A 17,085-nucleotide genomic window follows, 5' to 3' on the forward strand; every position below is an offset into this window, starting at 1 on the left:
GCAGCGATGTTCGCTGGGCTCTCAGCGGGGTCCATTGCCTCGTGCCTTCCTTGAGGATGATGTATCATTGGTTCCTCAATGGGATCGGCATGGTCCAGTTCTCCCTTCCCGGTAGAGTCAACAAGGGTTCCCAAGAGGAGAGATGGAAGGCTTGGGTCATCTATTTCTAATCAAATGTATAATTTAGAAAAATGATTCTGAGATGAAGAGGCCATAACAGGGGTTGAGGGGGCAGGGTAATGTGAAAAAAAAAAAAAGATAACAACTGCTCTGGGAAAGGTGGCTTAAGAAACGATAGCTCAGGAGGTCAGAAGAATTTTCCAGAAGGCAGAATTACTTGGATCCCCAAGGACAAGAAATAGAAAAAAAATACCCCACTAATTCTTTTCTTTCTTGAAACAGTCCAAAGGGTTTGTTGGGCTACAGTTAGAAGAAGGTAGTCTGAGCTATTTGGGGAAAGAACATTTTAAGCTCTCCCCTTCTAGTATTAATAAAGTTTCTGAAAATTCCAAGAAAAGATAGTTTCTAGTGTCATGAGATGGTAGACCACTGTAATTTTGAGTTTGTTTAATATGGCTGGCATTTGAAAAAAATAATAAATTACTTTGTTACGTTAACTCGTAAGATTTTAGTGATTCGCATTAGGTTGCTGGATTTATTATAAGGCCTAGTGTGTAAATCTAACTCCCATTAATTTTAAAAATGTTTATCAAGTGTCAGTCATGGTGCCTGAACCGGAGTTCAACAGCTGGATTCTCTGGTGGGCAATACTATTTATTTAATGATAGTAAATCAAACAAAAAAACGATACTGTATTTGACTCTTGCTATAAAAATTTAATAGAATCAGGAAAAAAAAGCTTAATATCACAAAGGCCATACAATCCATGGCAACCCACGAGATGGGACACATCTTCTATGTGACCTCACGAGTGTTTAATGTGTGTATGAAATACACATGTGAGTTTCTACATATGGGTATATGTGGAAGTAAGCTCACAAATCAATACCCTTCTCCTGATCAATTGTGGTGTTTAAATGTGGATTGTGTTCCTCTAAACTGACTTTGTAATCTACTGATGGGTCTCGGTTTAAACCTTGACAAACAGGATTACCTCAGAAATCCTTATCGTGAAGACAGAGGTTCCCTGCTTGCTTTACAGCCTTGATGAGTGGAAAGGCTAAACCAGGTTTCCTGCCTTCTGGCTGACAAGTCTCTGGCACATTCTCTTGTGTTATTTTCTTCTCAGAACTCACCATCTCCAGCTGGACTAATCCAGCTTTCTGTCTTGATTCTTATCTGTCCTTCTGCTAGGAAATGAAGTCCCTGACAACATCTTCTCTAAGCTGCTCCCAGATGTCTCTCTCCCCCCTGCAGAGTTTGGCATATAGTACATGCTCAATAAATGTATGTCTTTAGTAAGTGAAAGCTCTAAACTGGACCCTGCTTCCACTGAGTGTAGATTCAATTAAGCAGTGTGTGGAGCCATTGCTGAAGAATGAGGACATGCCTTTTAGAATAAGGAGACAGAATTCTGAAAAGGGATTTGACACAAGTTACCACAAAGCCAGAAGCAGACACTTTTGAGCTCTAGGTACCCCAGGATATATCTTCTCATAGTATTAACCTAAATATAATATGATTAGGCTGGGGCACCCTAGAATACTCCTTTCTCCCATTTTCTGGGTGCTGGGGCTCCATGTAGCAGAAACGGTATTATTTCTGCCAAGATACTCCATCAGCAACAGCAAAAGGAAAACATACTTCCAGTTTTGCTGAAAAGACAAAATTGCACTTATGTCTTCTAAATTATGATGAAATAAAATGGGAGATCAAATAGGTTCTGTGTTTGCAACCTGGCCAGAATCTAGCAGAGAGACGCAAAATCAAGTCAGTTTGTAAGTAAGCAGGGACCTCACTTAAGAGGGGTTTTTTGTTTGGTCAAATGTGAGCTAGAAAATTTTTAGAAATTAAACTCTTAAGAATTTATGTGACATCAAAAAACAAAGGGGAACTACAAAAAGGTTAGAGAGAATTTCTCACTTCAAGTTCCAGGGGAAGCTCAGAGTTCTGCAAAATAACCCGTTTCCAAAAGCTCACTGGCCACTTACTCCACCACCGGGACTGCTGGGCCCACTTGAGAATGCCTCAGCCTTGTCTGACATGAGGTTTAGGGGTTCCTTATGTACCCCTGGGGTTTTTTTTTCTATAACTAAAGCACGTGTAAGGTGTCCCCTGGCCATCCTGAGCCCTCAGCAAAAAGAAGAGTCCAAGCATGTGGAGGTGCCTGGCAGCGGAGACTGACTAAGAGGGGCATTTTCTCCTGGTTGTGAAGAGTGACCCTGGGTGGAAGCGGGTAGAGCTTGGGAGCAGTGTCCTTTCTGACTCCCTTGGAGCAAATCATGGGCAGAGGAGGCCCAAGCTGTGCAGGTTTTTATCTGGGTCCTCTAGACAAGAGTTTGCCAAAGTTTCTGTCTCTTTTAAAGTCGGGGAGAGGACATTTGGATTAAAGACACAAAAACATTAAGTGATGGAATTAAATGGACTCGAGAAGCGAGCCCCCATTTAATATCATCACCCCAGCATAAATGTTGCCCCTGCATTCCACTCACAATGCAAAACATCAGGGAACAGAACTCCCATGAGGGTTTGTTTCTGTTTAATGTATCGGGGGGGGTGGGGGGGGGGGGGGTGGGGGGGGGTGGTTGAGGTGCGGTGGGGGTGGGGCTCATGAAACATTAAAGCCCGAGCTAGGAGCGTTAATGAAGTTAACCTGGCGGAGCCAGGGAGCTTTGCCCAGAGTGCACCTGAAGGCACTTTGATTATGGCCTCGGCTTCAAAAGAAACCATTCCTGGTGTCTGGGCTCCGCTGCCCTGAGAAATAGAATCACACCTTTATATTCAGGCTAATTCCACCACCTTGCTGAGGGCTGAAGGCCTGCTAGAGAAGTAAGGGAGGGGTGATGGGGTGATGCTCCTTCCCATCCCACCCCTACACAGCACAACCCAAGTGGACAGAAGGCACTCAGAACAAGTGCTAAGAATGGAAGGTCTTAGCAATGCTATCCAGTTCAGAAAGAGAGGAGTCCTGCTAACAGTGAACTGATTCGGGTTGTGCAGATTTGCTTTAAACACCACACACACACACACACACACACACATCATACACACACTGCTACACACACACACAACACACACACCCATCATACACGCACCATACACACACACACACACACCACTACACACATCATACACATACCACACACACACACACACACACTCACATGCACACACTTCCTTTAGCTTTTTAATACTATTACTCCATCTCCCGTTTCCTTTGCTTTTGTAATGCTTCCGTTAATTTTCTCCTCTTTTCCTTCCCTCTGTGGCTGATTTCTGTCCTTAGCATTCCTTTCATTTCCTTTTGCACCCTTAAGACTTCAGCTTCCCTGTTCCTTGAGGTTTTCTTTTTGGGTCACAGCTGCCCCCTAATGGTTTCCAAGCCCATTACGGCTGTATGCTACAGGAGAGGAAGAGCGGCAGAGAGAGCTGGAGGGAGAAAGCTGGAGAAAAACATCAACAACACCTCTGCTCTCCACTTGGAATATACTCTCCATACCTATGGAATGTTCCAGTAACTTACAGCAATGGGCAAAATGCAGGGGGTGGGAGGGTGATGTTTTCATTAATTATCTTTTCATGCCATTTGAATTTATTTAAAAACATATGTGTCAAATATATTCTCTTTTGCAAATTTAGAAATGAAATAGAATCGTAGTATAGCATAGATACTGAAAAAGAGGTTGCCTCTGCCTAGGCTTTCCTGATTCTTGCAGAAAGCCAGCCTGTTCCAAGCCCCTCCCTGTCAGTGCACTCATCCGACACTAAGGGTTGATTGGCAGTTCAGTAAACTGTGTAGGAGTAAATATGAAGGAGGAGAGTGAGAACTAATGACTATGGTGGGTGTGAATTAACCCACCCCGGAGTACCCTCAATAGCGAAAGGTCAACCCCCTGTCTCCTGCCGTTCCATCATGACTTTCATGCTCAAATTAGCAGCTCTTGCCACCATAATGTAACAACCACCTGACATGTAGATGCCTAATTAAGGCACCAGAAGTCACAGGTTACAAATCTGAAAACAGCAATACCAAATAACAACACCACCAGAAAACTCTGTTACAGTTCTTTAAGGGGTTGATAGAGTGTGTCTGCATGCTAAAGGAAGAAAGGCAACATGCTCTCAGGGATGCAGAAGTCAAACTCCCAAGAAAATTAGCCTGAGAATTTAATAAGAGTGGGAGGACTTTTAGCTCCAAACAAGATTCCTGAAATAGATAGATAGATAGATAGATAGATAGATAGATAGATAGATATAAATTTGAGATTTTATATATATATATTTATATATTTATTTGCCACCATATTTGTTGTTGTTACATTATGGTGGCAAATATATATATATATATATATATATATATATATATAATCCTATATATATTTGAGATTGTAACTCTAACATCTCCAATCACATACACACTGTAAATTCACAAGGACATTCAACATTCAACTTTATAATGCTTGTGGAATACCCCCATTCATACATTACTGCATTAGGGATGAATATTAATTTCAGCCAATGAAATTGTTTTAAGTTCACAGTGAGAATAGGATTAGGAAAGAGTTGTGAACCAAATATCAAGCCAAGTAAGAGTAAAAGTCACTTAAACCAACCCCCCATTCAGTGGGTGACTAACAGACATCACAAGGACAGCCAGGTTCAAGATCTTCTCGGTCCCCAGGATTCAGCTGCCTTCCCTGCTCCCTGCGGGGTCTTCATGGGCTGGAGCTCCAGTCAGGAAGTCACGGAGTACTAGGATAACCCTGATTTCCCATGAATATTCTGGAATGCTCATTTAAGAAAGCTGAGCAAGGGCACATATTAGACAGTATGAGCTGTGTCTTTCTCTGGTCAAACAGACCCCTCCCTGCATTTTCAAGCTATGCCTTGGCAGCCAGAGCTTCCAGGGATGCTGAGATTTCCCCTTTGGCAAACAAGTGTGGGAGACTCAGAGTTGTAAGGATGTGGAGTTTGCTGGGTTTCCATGGCAAATGTCCAGCTCCAGATCAAAGGCTGCTCTGTCCAACATGGTAGGTGGTAAACACAAATCAAATGTAGATTAGTAGGATGAAATACAACCTATAGTCCAGTCCCTTGGTCATCCTAGCCACGATTCATATACAGAAAAGCAGAATAATGTATGACAAAACTTTATCTGGGGAGAGGCAACACACAGGTAGGTCTAATCACCCCAGACAGGGACCCCACAATAGAAAGGGACACAAAGTAAGGATACCACCAAAGTCCATCTTGGTGAACCAGTGAGTTTTATTGGGGTTACTTACAGGAATGTGGGTGAGGGATTACTTACAGGAGCAGAAATGACCCAAAGGCAGCTGCATCACCAAAGCCCACCCCAGCATGGGTGACAGCTCACAAAGCTGGGAGCCTGGAGCTCAGCGCACAGCCTGCAGGCCACTCAACAGGTTGGAGAGTGTCCCTTCCAAGTGACTCTGGTCTAAACCTCTCCCAGGAACACGATCTGATCTCAGAGTCTTCTTTGCAGCTCAGCTTCCTACTGCCTTAGGAAGACTCTCTCAGTACTTTGATTTACTCGGGCAGGGAGGGGCCTAGTGAATCTGCTCAGTTTCAGGAGCTTCCTGAGGTCATTTTGAGTTGTTTCCCTTCCATTTAAAGAACTTCCCTGCCAGGATGTTGTGATCTCAGAGGGAAGCCTTACACAACACTAGATAAAAAGCATAGGTTCTCCATCATGGTGGGTAGATGCTTTGGAAAATGTTCCTTTAAAGGAAAGGGTTGGTGGGCTGGGTCTTTTTGATGTTCCAAAGCTCCAAATGTATATAAATTATCATAGCAGAGGGACCCTTGCCTCTTGAGGAAGCCAAAGAGAGAGAAGGAGCTTCCCCTGCCAAGGGATGTTTGAATACATTTTGCATTTTGTTGTCGTTTTCTTATTCTTCTTTTTATTTACAAGGTTCCCTGTAAATCAGATTTAGGTCTATGACTGAGGAAGACAGACCAAGACACACACACACACACACACACACACACACACACACACACACACACACAATTTGGAATGGAGAAGATTTCAAGATTTCATGAAAATCTGCAAGGATTCTCGGAACCCACCAAATACAACATCAAAAAGAAACAAATAGGTGGTGTTCAGGTTGAGGAAAACAAATGATTGTTTTCAAAATAAGTGTGTTGAGTGTGTGTGTGTGTGTGTGTGTGTGTGTGTGTGTGTGTGTGTGTGTGCAGGGACGCAGGGCTGGGGGGGGGGTAGACACCTATTGATCAGAACCGGACTTCAACGTCAAACAAGAGAGAGAATACAAAATGAGCATCTATTACATTTTAACCCAAGGTTCGCTTCTGAGACAGCTGGAGCTAAACACTAACTGGGACCGAGCAGTAAATTACAGATTAAGATGCAATCATGCCTCCTATCTCTCCCTTTCAGGGTGAGAGCTTGTCGATGCGAGGCCTCCGATAAGGGAGCACCATGTGACAGGTGGTGTCTACTGTGGAATCAAGAAACTTCTGGAGCCTTCAGATCCTGTGTTCCCAGGAGGCAGAGCCCCGCGCCTGTCTGGTTTCCATGTCCCCACGTAGTCACGCATCTATGAGCAGTTAATACAATCTGATGAACACAAACCGAAAACCGCACCGGAAGAGGCTGCGAGCAGCAACCCATGGTCGTGTGGGGAAAAGGCTGAATCCAGCTCCACAAACCCACTAACTGGTCCTTTGAGCATGTTGCTGCAACTCTCCCCCTACCCCAGGTCACCTCTTAAGTGGATTCCAAGTAGTCTAGGCCCACTGCTTCTCAAAATCACAAGGTAAGGCCAGGACCCACACCATTTTGGCACTTTAGTGAATATGTTCTTGATGGGGATCTCCAGAAATCTGAAACATCAGACCCCATCTGAAAAGCATTCAAAGAGGAAGTATGAAGGGACTAATTCTTCAAATATCCTTCAATAGAAGACATATTGAAAGCTGTTCAGTAAATGGCATACATCAAAATTATTGTTTAATTGGCCTATGGGTCTTTGCAACAGAATCACCTAAAATGTGTGTGTGTGGGGGGGGGGGGGGGGGTCGGGGGGAACAATGCCCAGAAATCATTCCAGACCTAGGGAATCCCAGCTGCAGGAGGCTGGTGCCCAGGGACCTGGATTTTTAACACCTGCCTTCTGTGATTCTAATGTCCCTTGAGTTTAGGACTGTAAAGCTGGGGTTACCTTAACTTTCCACAGGGAGTAGCTGGGGACAGCTTTCTTTTAGCATCATCTAGAAATTTTCTTTATGTTCCCCCAACCCACTCCTCTCCATCAAAGGAATGCAGGATATAATTATCTATTAGTATTCCACAATTAAGGAAAATGATATGAACATCTCATCCCAGCTGAGCGAGAGATGTGGTCAGGAATCCCAGCTTCACTATTAGCTGTTTGGGGCCAGTGTAGTGTTTCTGTTCACAAAACCATTGTTTCAGAAAACTATCCAGGTCTTTTCATGAGCAAGAATCGGGGATGTGGACGCACACAGAGAAGTGTGGAACCTGGTTCTTCAACCACCTTTACCTCTGGTTAAAGCCAAACCCATGGCTGCAGACCCCTCCAATTCCATTCCAGATAAAAACAATGTAGATAGGCCCGAGCCAGCCACAGCCTGGAAACTTTCCCTAAAGCAGACCCCTTTGCCATGTGACACGCGTAGGACTTTAGGTTCTGCTCTGGAATCCTTGGAAGTCCTAGGTGAAAGCAATTCTAAGCCTTCCAGAGGTCAATGAGATACTGTTTAGAGTGGGCCGGAGGAGAATAGCCTGATTCTGAATTTTTCCTGCTCTGCTGAAACCCTTTGAGAAGGCAAGAGCTCGCCACCACGTGTAGAGGCCTTTGGTGGCATGGGCATTATTTATTGAGTGCTGCCCCCTAGAGGATTGAAAAAGACCTGGCCACTTGGAGTCCCCAGGGCTGGGAACCAAGGCTTCTCCCCAGGCCATCTGCAGAAAATGAGGCCTTCACTCCAGTGGACGGCAGTGAATGAAGTCTTGCCTGCAGAGGCACGGAGGCTCCCAGGAAGCAAGTTAGCGCCCCCTTTAGGACACGTCTGAAAAAAACAACGAAGATCCATAATGCCGGAAACAGGATCCAAGAACAGAGCACTGAAACTTCTAACTTCTCCCAGAACCCAGTGGAGAACCCTGAAAGAAGCCAGATGGGAGTCCTCAAGCCTGAGGCCCCCCGGCCAGCAGTCCAGGGCTGTCATCCTTACGGTTTCCCAATGGACTTTGGTTTTCTTTCTCCTGTCTTGTCCGTGCCCTTTAAACAAACCCTATTTGTTGTGTTCTCAGAACCCGGCTGTATGGAGGTCTAGTGCGAGCTGGAATGGTTTGGTATGCCTGGAGAGCTGTGGGGGCGGTGACACTTAGTAACTCTTTCCTTGCAGACACCGTGAGTGCAGTTATTTACCCTTAGAACAGTATTTTGGCAGCAACACAAACTGGGATCTGTGCTTGAAGTCCAAAATCTAGACTTCTCCCTTCCTCCATCAAGTGTTTGGGACTTTACAACCGGACTTTAAACCAGGAAAACGTAAAGCTGGAGCTTTTAGTGATACGGATTTTCTCTTGAGCCTAGAAAAGCAAACAGGGAAGGGAAAGGGAGAAGGAAGGGAATTAAAAGCGGCCCGTGGGGGGGGGGGGGTGCTTTCTGGCAGAACTCAAGAGGCCTCTGACACCTACCCTTTGCAGTCAGGCATCTAAGATTAACCATGTGGTACTCGGCCTGTGGACTTCCCCTGTAAAATCCCCTCTGGCATCATTCAACTAGTTGCAAATCACTTCTGATTCAATTTTGTTTGGGTTTATCTCCGTGTAAACAACAGTTAAGTGAGAGTTACAGATTTTTCAAACACCGAATGTGATCAACAAAGCTAATGGCAAGTCCAGATAAGGACAGAAACCACCCAGAAGAATCCTCAAGTCCAAGCCAGGGAGAAAATGGTATCGTCAGATGTGTGTGTTCCTTGTCACCCAAACTTTCTATTCCTTAATCTGCAGGCTGCTAAGAACGGGATCGCACTGTTAGCCAGGCGTGTTCTGTTGAATCTTGATCATGGTAAAGAATGATGCCCGGTGAACATGATGGGGATCACCAAGCCACCCTCAGAAACAAAGACCCAAGTGTTCCCCCAACTGTTAGCTTATAAGCACCTTTAGACAGTTTTCATGCCTCCACTTAAAAATAGTTAACATAATGCTATTTTCTTTCTGTCAACACTGTGACCACATTTCCTTGGGGAAACATGAGCAGAAGTAGTTACAGTTGCATTCCAAGAGGCCTTCATGTACCTGTGCTGTGCGCAGAAGCTTGAAGGTGTGTTGGGTGGCCGGGGGAACAACTTAATTGCCTGGAGAAAATTCTTTATTGAATAAAATCGTTCTTCGTCTTAAGATGACTACAAGTTAAGGGGACAGGGGTAAGCAAATCCTTACCCAGATAGCAGAGGAGTCTGTTTGGGACCCAACAAAGGATCTGAGTAGTAAACACAAGGAGTATTGGGGGTTTGCCCTCAGCTAGGGCTGACGGTGTGTGTCGCCTCCACGCACGGCTGCCTCTGGGAACACATGGCTTGAGCCGCCGACTGTCTCCCTACCCCAAACACAGTCCGCCACCCAAACTCCTCCTGCAACGCCATTGCAGGTGGCATTGTGTCGGATTCTGCGTGTGTGGCACCCGAGTCTGGGAATTTAGGGGGGGACAAGCATTTCCCGAGCTCCGCGGAGTTTCCCTCCCGGCAGGGGCAGCGCGCCCCTAAAGGGAGGGCGCTCCTTCCTCGGGGTGTGACACACCCGCAGCCCCGCACCGAGGTGCGCAGGGCGGGAGGGAGGTGCGGGGCTGGCGGAGGGGCGGCGGGGTGCGAGGCACCTTAACTTGGATCGCGCGCGGCCGCGGGGTGGTGAGCCACCAGCGCCCCGCCCGAGCCGGGTGCCGCGGCCCTGGGCTCTGCGCCGCGCGCCTCCGCCGCTGCCTCTTTAATCAGGAACACAGAAGGGGCGGGCCCTGAGCCGGCGCGTAATCGGATCGCTCTGCCGCGGCTCTGACATCCACATGCTGCTCGGCCTGAAAAGGCGAGGGGGGAGCCGGAGGGGAGGCAGAGGAGGCGAGCGAGGCATCAGCCCGCAGCCCGCCCCCGGCACATCCTCAGAAGCGCAGACACTCGGCCGGCCGCTGGGCGAGGTGGAGGTGAGGGCGGGCGCCAGCGAACTCGGAGAGCCGCTCGCACACTCGCGGGCGATCCCAGCCGCCGCCGCCGCCGCCGCCGCCGCCGCCGCCGCCGCACCCGCAGCAGCACCAGCAGCAGCACCGGCAGCCGCCGCTTCCTGCCTCGCGCTCCCCTCGAGAGACTGGCCAAGCGGGTGTAGCCGCTGCCGCCGGGGGAGGCTCCCGCTGAGGGAACCCGGCGAGGACAAGAGCCCGGAGGCTGGCTGCCTCCCCCACTCCGCCTGTCCAGCGCTCGGTGTCTCTGCCCGCGTGTGTGTCCCGGGTGCTGCCGGGGGGGGGGACCTGTGTCAGTTTGCGCCTCTGAGATCACACAGCTGCCTGGGGGCCGTGTAATGCCCAGGGCAAGTCTTGGCTTTGATTTTTATTAGTATTACTATTATTGTACGCTTGGCTTTCGGGAACCCCTCGTGATGTTGTAGGATAAAGGAAATGACACTTTGAGGAACTGGAGAGAACATAGACGCGTTTGGGTTTGAAGAGAAAACCGGTCCCCCGCTTACCCCAGCTTGCTCCCTCTTTGCTGATTCCAGAAGCTCTCTCCTAGTGAGGTGGGGATTCCAGCAAGAATTAAAGGTGAAGACAGACGGGCCATCAGGACCCAGGAGGGAAACGCTGGCCATTAGAGACCTTTCCAGAAGACACCACAAGGAAGAAAATTAGAGAGAGGAAAAACACAAAGACATAATTATACGAGATTCCACAAGCCTAGCCCTGGAGAAAGCCTCTCTTTCAAGAATGGATATGTTCCCTCTTACCTGGGTTTTCTTAGCTCTGTACTTTTCAGGACACAAAGTGAGAAGCCAACCAGGTAAGCCCCCTCAAAGTTTTTCTATTATTTTTACATGTTTCCCCCGCTTTAAAGGCGACTGCTAACGCAGAGAGGCCACGCAAAACCACTCAGGAGGAGGCTCCCTCAATACTCAATAATTTAAAGGGAGAACTCAGCCGACCCTCTTTACACCACCAGGGCTGCTAAACCCAACTTTTCTCTCTTGCTAGGAGTGTGTGTGTGTGTGTGTGTGTGTGTGTGTGTGTGTGTGTGTGTGTGTGTGTTTTGTAACAGAATTTGGCGGTGTTCAGATGTCACATATGGACTGAATCAAAGGTTTAAAAATACTACAAAGCCTTTGCATTACAGTTTTGGGGATTTTTTTTTTCCTGTCTTGAAGCAGAACACATCTCCCTTGAGTTTCTTCAACCTAGCCAGTGAAATATAAATCATTTGCATTCCCTCTACTTAGCTACATTGAGCAATGTTAGCTGAAGGGCTTGAGGGGGAAAAAAAGCAAGAGTCTAGCTTTGGTTTTCAGATGTGTGGATTCTTTGCAGAATGGGTGGGTACATCCCAGAATCCGAGGGCTGAAGAGCTAGTGGAGCAAGTTAGCTTTGCGGCTGAGATGGGCTTTCCCGTGGGCAGTTGGTAGACCCCACTCTATCCTGAATCCATGTGTTTTCTGGGAAAGCAAATCATGTTCTTTAAAAATGTACTAAAAAGATAAAAGAAACTGCATGCCCCTGGAAGGTCTCTCAGTCTTGTGAAGTGGTTAGAAACTTTTGAGTGGAATTTAGTCTCAAGCACTGCCCAAAAGGGTGTGTGGACACAGGCTGTAGAGAGAAGTAAGCACAGTGGGGCCTAGGATAGTCCAGGGCCGGCCTTTGTGGAGTGCGGCAAGGGATACCTCCCTGAAAACAGGTCTCTGGTCTCAGGGAATGCGGTTCTTCCTCCCTGGAATTGCTTCAGGGTGTGTGTGTGTGTGTTGGGAGGGGATGCTTTTCTCCGCTCTCAGGCAGTGTCTGGAACCTGATGAAACTCTTAGCAGTGCTGCTACAGGTGATTGTGAATGGGATTCCATCTACCAAGGAAATGGTGAGGGGAGGGAGGGAGGAAGGTAAAGACAAAAACTCAGAGAAGTGCTTTTACCTCGAGGCGCTTGGGAGGTGACAGCCAGCCGCAGTGAAGGGACTCGCTCCCTCCAGCCACCCTGGCATCCCCGCACCGTGCTTAGCCGGTCCTGAGGAGAACGCTTAGTGTCTGCCAAGCTTCTTGTCCCTTCCCCAACACACACCTACAGCCACTCGTGTGGGAGATATATGAGTTTTATTTCTGCTATCTTTTGAGGGTTTGCGGGGGGAAGCGGGGGATGCCTTTGAGACTCAAATCCAAGCCTTTCCAGCTCCTTCTCTGCGGTAACTGGTAAAGGCAGCTGTAAGCATGAGCTAAAGGATGGGTGCAGGTCCGTCCTGGGGAAATTTTCTGGGCCTCGCATTCGGTCTTGCCTTAATTCTGAATTCCCAGCTTGAATTGAAATTAAATTACCTCCCACGAACCTGAATGCTGCGTAAATTATGTATGTGTGTGGTTTGCTGGGTATGTGTATATATGTCTGTGCGTGCGCGCGCACACACGCGCGCTCCTTGAGAATGCCCACGGTATATTATGTATTCAGGAGCGGACTCCGGTAGGCCCGGGTGCGCGAGTGCGCGCCCACGGGCACACACACCACGCATACAACTTCAGGCTCCCTGTGATGTGCGGAGCGAAAGGGACTGTGAAGACTCGGGGACCATCTCCTATCCCAGATGTTCGCACATCTGTCCCTGAGCGCCGCGTGGAGTATGTGTACGTTCCTGTGTGTGTGTGTGTGTACGACACCCGCTCGGACCCACTCCTGCTCTGCCACCTGCCTCCCGCGCTCTCTGCAGAGCCCCCTCCCATCCCAATCCCTGGTCTCGCTGCGTCACTTCCAGTGTAGAAGCTCTAAAGCGCGGAGTGCGAAGCAGGTCACCCACTAAGCCGGCGGGCAATCTCGGACCCGGGGGTGGGACCCGCCCAGAGTAGATATTATCCGAGTCCCCGAAAAGGCGATCGATCGCCGGTCACGGTTTCAATCGAGCAACGGATTGGTACCCAGAGACTTAGCCCGGGTGGCTAAGGGCGAGGCCAAGCTAGACCTCTGACTCACCCTATGTGCGCCCGCCAGGAGGTGGGTTGGTCCCGGCACTACGGCGGCAGCGGGAACCTATTCCGAGAAGGAAGCCAGGGAAGAAGGTGGCGGGCACACGTGTGGGGGGGGGGGGGCAACTGAGCAAATACCCGGACGGTCCCTGGCCGCTGGAAGGCGATGTGGGCACCGTGCATCCGGCTCCCAGGCGCGTAGCCTCCCGCCCGGGGCTGGCGAACTCTGGGCAGCTGGGCTGTGCCAGCTCGGAGCGCCCCCTCCTGCCCCCCACGCTGCACTAGGCTCTGCAAGCTCGCCGCAGCCCCTGGAGAACCGGCTGGCAGAGAGGCTGGGGGCCTGAGGCGCGAAGGATCCCCGCGCTAACCCAGGCTAGGGAGGCAGGAAGCCCGGATGGGATTGCAGCACCGAGGGCGGAGAGAGGCGGGAAGCAGCTAGGCAGCCTAAGCCGCAGGAATGCGCGCCGCTTGCCCAGCCTGCGGGAGCACAGTGCGGCTAGCGTCCGCCTGAGCGCAGGAACAGGTGAAGAGCACGCGGCGCGGGCATCCACGTGGCCGAGACGTGGGCGCCCCCCAGCGCTCCCACCCACCCCCATCCCCATCCCCATCCCCCCAGAGCGGTCCCTACCGCCGCATCGATTTGTTTGGGCTACGCAGCAGAAACAGAGCCAAGCAATCCATAAACATTCTATTAGGCAAAAAAATATTCCCAGCAAAAGCAGAACCAAGGCTACAGCCTCCACTAAATCGGCCGCCTAGGACTTCTCCAGGCCGGTCCCCTCCTCCTCCTCCGGAGTTAGGACACCCCCGGGTAGAAGCCTGCGGCATTTCCCTGATGCTGCCCAATGCCAGAAAGTTAGGTCGTGGCTGCTGCTGTCCTCCAGAGCAACCACTGCAGTTACCTGCTGGCGGGTTGCACGCCTCCCCCCTTCCCTTTCCTGGCAGCCCGTGTCCACGTGGGGGGGGGGGGGAAATACAGTGTTCACGACCGATGCTTTAGTTTCCCTGATTGATTTCTTTTTAATATCAACACAAGTTAATGGAGGCGAGACGCGCTGTGATTAAACGGCTGCCCCCACCCTTCGCCTCGGACTGGCGGCCGCGTCGCTAGTGTGTCCCACCGGCCCCTAGGGCAGCATCAGGGTGGAGGGCACAAGTCGACCGACTGTCCTAAGGTGGGCGTTGCGTGTGTGAGGGGGCGTGGGACGGATTGAGCGACACTCTGGACATCTCCGGGGGCTGGGAGCGGGGGTGCGCAGTGGAATCAGCTTTCCAGATCTCTTAACCGATCCTCCCACCCCTGCCGCAGCTTCTGCGGCTCCGGTTGAATTTCTTCTGGAAGGGAAGGGAGTGGACGCTCGGGTTTATTGGCGTGGACTCCCTGCTCAGCTCGCTCCCTCTGCCTCCTTTCTTTTCAGTTTCTGACAGAGAGGAGAGCCCCCTGGCGCTAGCCGTATCCAGCAGCGCCGGGCCAGTAAACTGCTGTGTTAGAAAGGATCCGCTGGGGCTTGCGTTCTACCCAGGAAATCGCTCGGTTCCTGCCGTGGGTTTTTCAGAAGGTGGCAACTCCCAGGCTTACTGTCTACGCCCCCTCCTCCCCCAGCCCCACGAGACCCATGGCTTGGGGCCAAAAGAAGCCAGACCCCCATAACCATCTCCCCCTTCCTTCTTACTCCAGGAGAGCTTTGATCTGTGGTGGCCTTTAACACCATTGCCATGGACACGGACTGACTCGGTCAATTCAACCTTCAGTCTGAGCTGGGTGATCAGATAAGAGGTGTAAATTGGCTGTGGGAGACAGGTCCGAGGTCAAACAAATCCACTAAGAGCAGCAGTGATAGTCCAAGGACTTGATATGGGGTTTGATGAGTATTTCAGACTGTCTCTCCCAAAATGTTTCATGGCTGCGGATGGGTATAATCATTTACAAGTAAAACTGTAAACTCCCGGATTCCAAACAGACAGCCTACTCAGAGCTCTGGGGCCTGGTCTCCTGCCCTCAATAAGTAAGTGCCCGGTCACCTTTTCCCCAGAAGCTAGCACTGGAGGCGATGAGGCTGTAACCAGTTGCCAACTGAGAACACAGTATAAAACAGGAGAGCGCCCCACAGGGCTTTAGGCAAGCCCTTACTTGTCCAGGATGCACCAGGTAGAAGAGCGAGTGCCCAGCAGCGCCTCCAGTGTGGGGTTTTATGTCATCCCACGGAGCCCTCAAAGCACTCGACTGGCAAAGTGTGAGATTGGAAAGCTGCAGGGACTGGAGGCTGGGCTCTCCCGACAGGACCCCTGCGGTCTACCAAATGGCTCCAGCCCCCTGCTGTTCAATGGATGGGCATTCTTCAGGTTCCACCAGAAAGGTCTAGGAAAAGTGGAGAGTGCAAAGACCAGTTCCTACGCAATGAGGCGTGAGTGCAAGCAACAGTTATTGAGGAGGGGGAGGGGGCGGGGAGGAAGAAGCTGAGGTGTTTTCCATCTCGTTCAACTCTTCATTCAAGCAATTAAAAGAGTGAACTGACCAAGTGTGGGACATTTCTGAGTTGACAGAATCCCAGAGCCAGGCTCACTGGCAGTTTTCAGAACATGTTCCCCAAAGATCCAGTTTGGAAAGATAGGAAGGTGGGATTGTTTCCTTTGTAGAAAGCACGAAGCATGCTAAGTAAAATGGATGGGCATTGTCTCCGATTGGCCCTTTCAGCAGCCAGCAGATGAGACCAAATCCAATTGGAAGCCCTCGTGCTAAGTCCTGGCCATGTTTCCAACTGAACTCTGAACTGGGCCGATTTAAAAATAAAAACAAAACGGCAGAGTCCCAGCCACCAATGAGAAGGAGGCTTTGTTATCTGAATCAGTTGGATTTGAAGTCCCCTTTGCCTTATCCAGGTAAGAAGAGTAACTTGTTTGCTCAGCCATCTTCTCTATAAAACACCTGCACCCACCCCTGCTTGGCTGATCGAAGCCTTGCTCCTTCCGTAGAATGACAAGTTGCCAAATTATGAATCAAATAGGAAAGCCAATGTACCCAGACCCAAATTTACTGTTGTTTTGTCTTTTGACAAGCATAACACATTTGAAATTCCTTGAACGAAGGAGTCCTAAAAAGTGACCTTGGAGCCGGAGTTCATGGCGGTATGAACATATTTGAGGTATTTTATCATCTGGCCATCACTGGCCAGATAAGGTATCCACCTCAAACAGCAGATGTGATTTTTGAGCCCCAGGAGTTAGCCATTGTCCTAATCCTTCCAGGGAAGGATTCACTTACTGCTAGCTTTTGAAGAGGATGATTAACCCATTTCTGGAAGACACTGCAGAAGTTGTGTGTGTCCCATACCCCTCTCTCCCCCAACTCTGGGGTCCAGCTGCATTTCTCAAGACTATCTGCCTTATAGAGAAAGGGCCCAATATTTAACGGTTTCATTCCCAGGCAAGGTTTAGTGGGGTTGGATTCCAGGACACACTGGCCTTGTCCTGTGGCTGGCCCAGGAGAAAGCTTCTAAAGGTTTAGGAAGCTGTCAAGTTTAGATAAGACTGAGCCTCTATCCTATGGGACCTTGGTTGTATTAATAAGGAGAAATTAATTTTTAACCACTGGGAATGTTGCCAAATTATGTGACCTTTGGCAGACCAGCTGTGCTATAAAAATAAATCCCCCATTTCTGAAAATGCTGCTTCTCTCCAGTAGAACAATAACAACGTGGCAGTTGGGACAGAGAAGCTGCTGCAGGCTGGAGAAGAAAGGGGAGGAATGGG

At 49.4% G+C, this 17,085-nt stretch overlaps 1 protein-coding gene and 1 long non-coding RNA gene across 4 annotated transcripts in view; one reads left to right on the forward strand and one right to left on the reverse strand.

The window, feature by feature from the left end:
* Nucleotides 1-5,368: 5,368 nt before the first annotated feature.
* Nucleotides 5,369-10,994, reverse strand: LOC128117589 (uncharacterized). Its single transcript, XR_008220842.1, has 2 exons — nt 10,880-10,994; nt 5,369-6,707 (listed from the first exon to the last, which is right to left on the reverse strand). It is a non-coding gene; the product is annotated as an uncharacterized LOC128117589 (long non-coding RNA).
* Nrp2 (neuropilin 2) overlaps nt 9,642-17,085 on the forward strand; it is a 120,436-nt gene continuing 112,992 nt past the window's right edge. Inside the window, exon 1 of one of the 3 annotated variants that reach the window (XM_052749632.1) lies at nt 9,642-11,187. In XM_052749632.1, coding sequence (XP_052605592.1) covers nt 11,115-11,187 — 73 coding nt within the window. In that variant the 5' untranslated portion in view covers nt 9,642-11,114. The remainder of the gene's footprint in view (nt 11,188-17,085) is intronic. The other 2 variants (XM_052749633.1, XM_052749634.1) reach the window with 2 other exon arrangements.

This window comes from Peromyscus californicus, unplaced genomic scaffold, assembly GCF_007827085.1.
Source record: "Peromyscus californicus insignis strain IS unplaced genomic scaffold, ASM782708v3 Scaffold_21__1_contigs__length_65335640, whole genome shotgun sequence".
Lineage (NCBI taxonomy): Eukaryota > Metazoa > Chordata > Mammalia > Rodentia > Cricetidae > Peromyscus > Peromyscus californicus.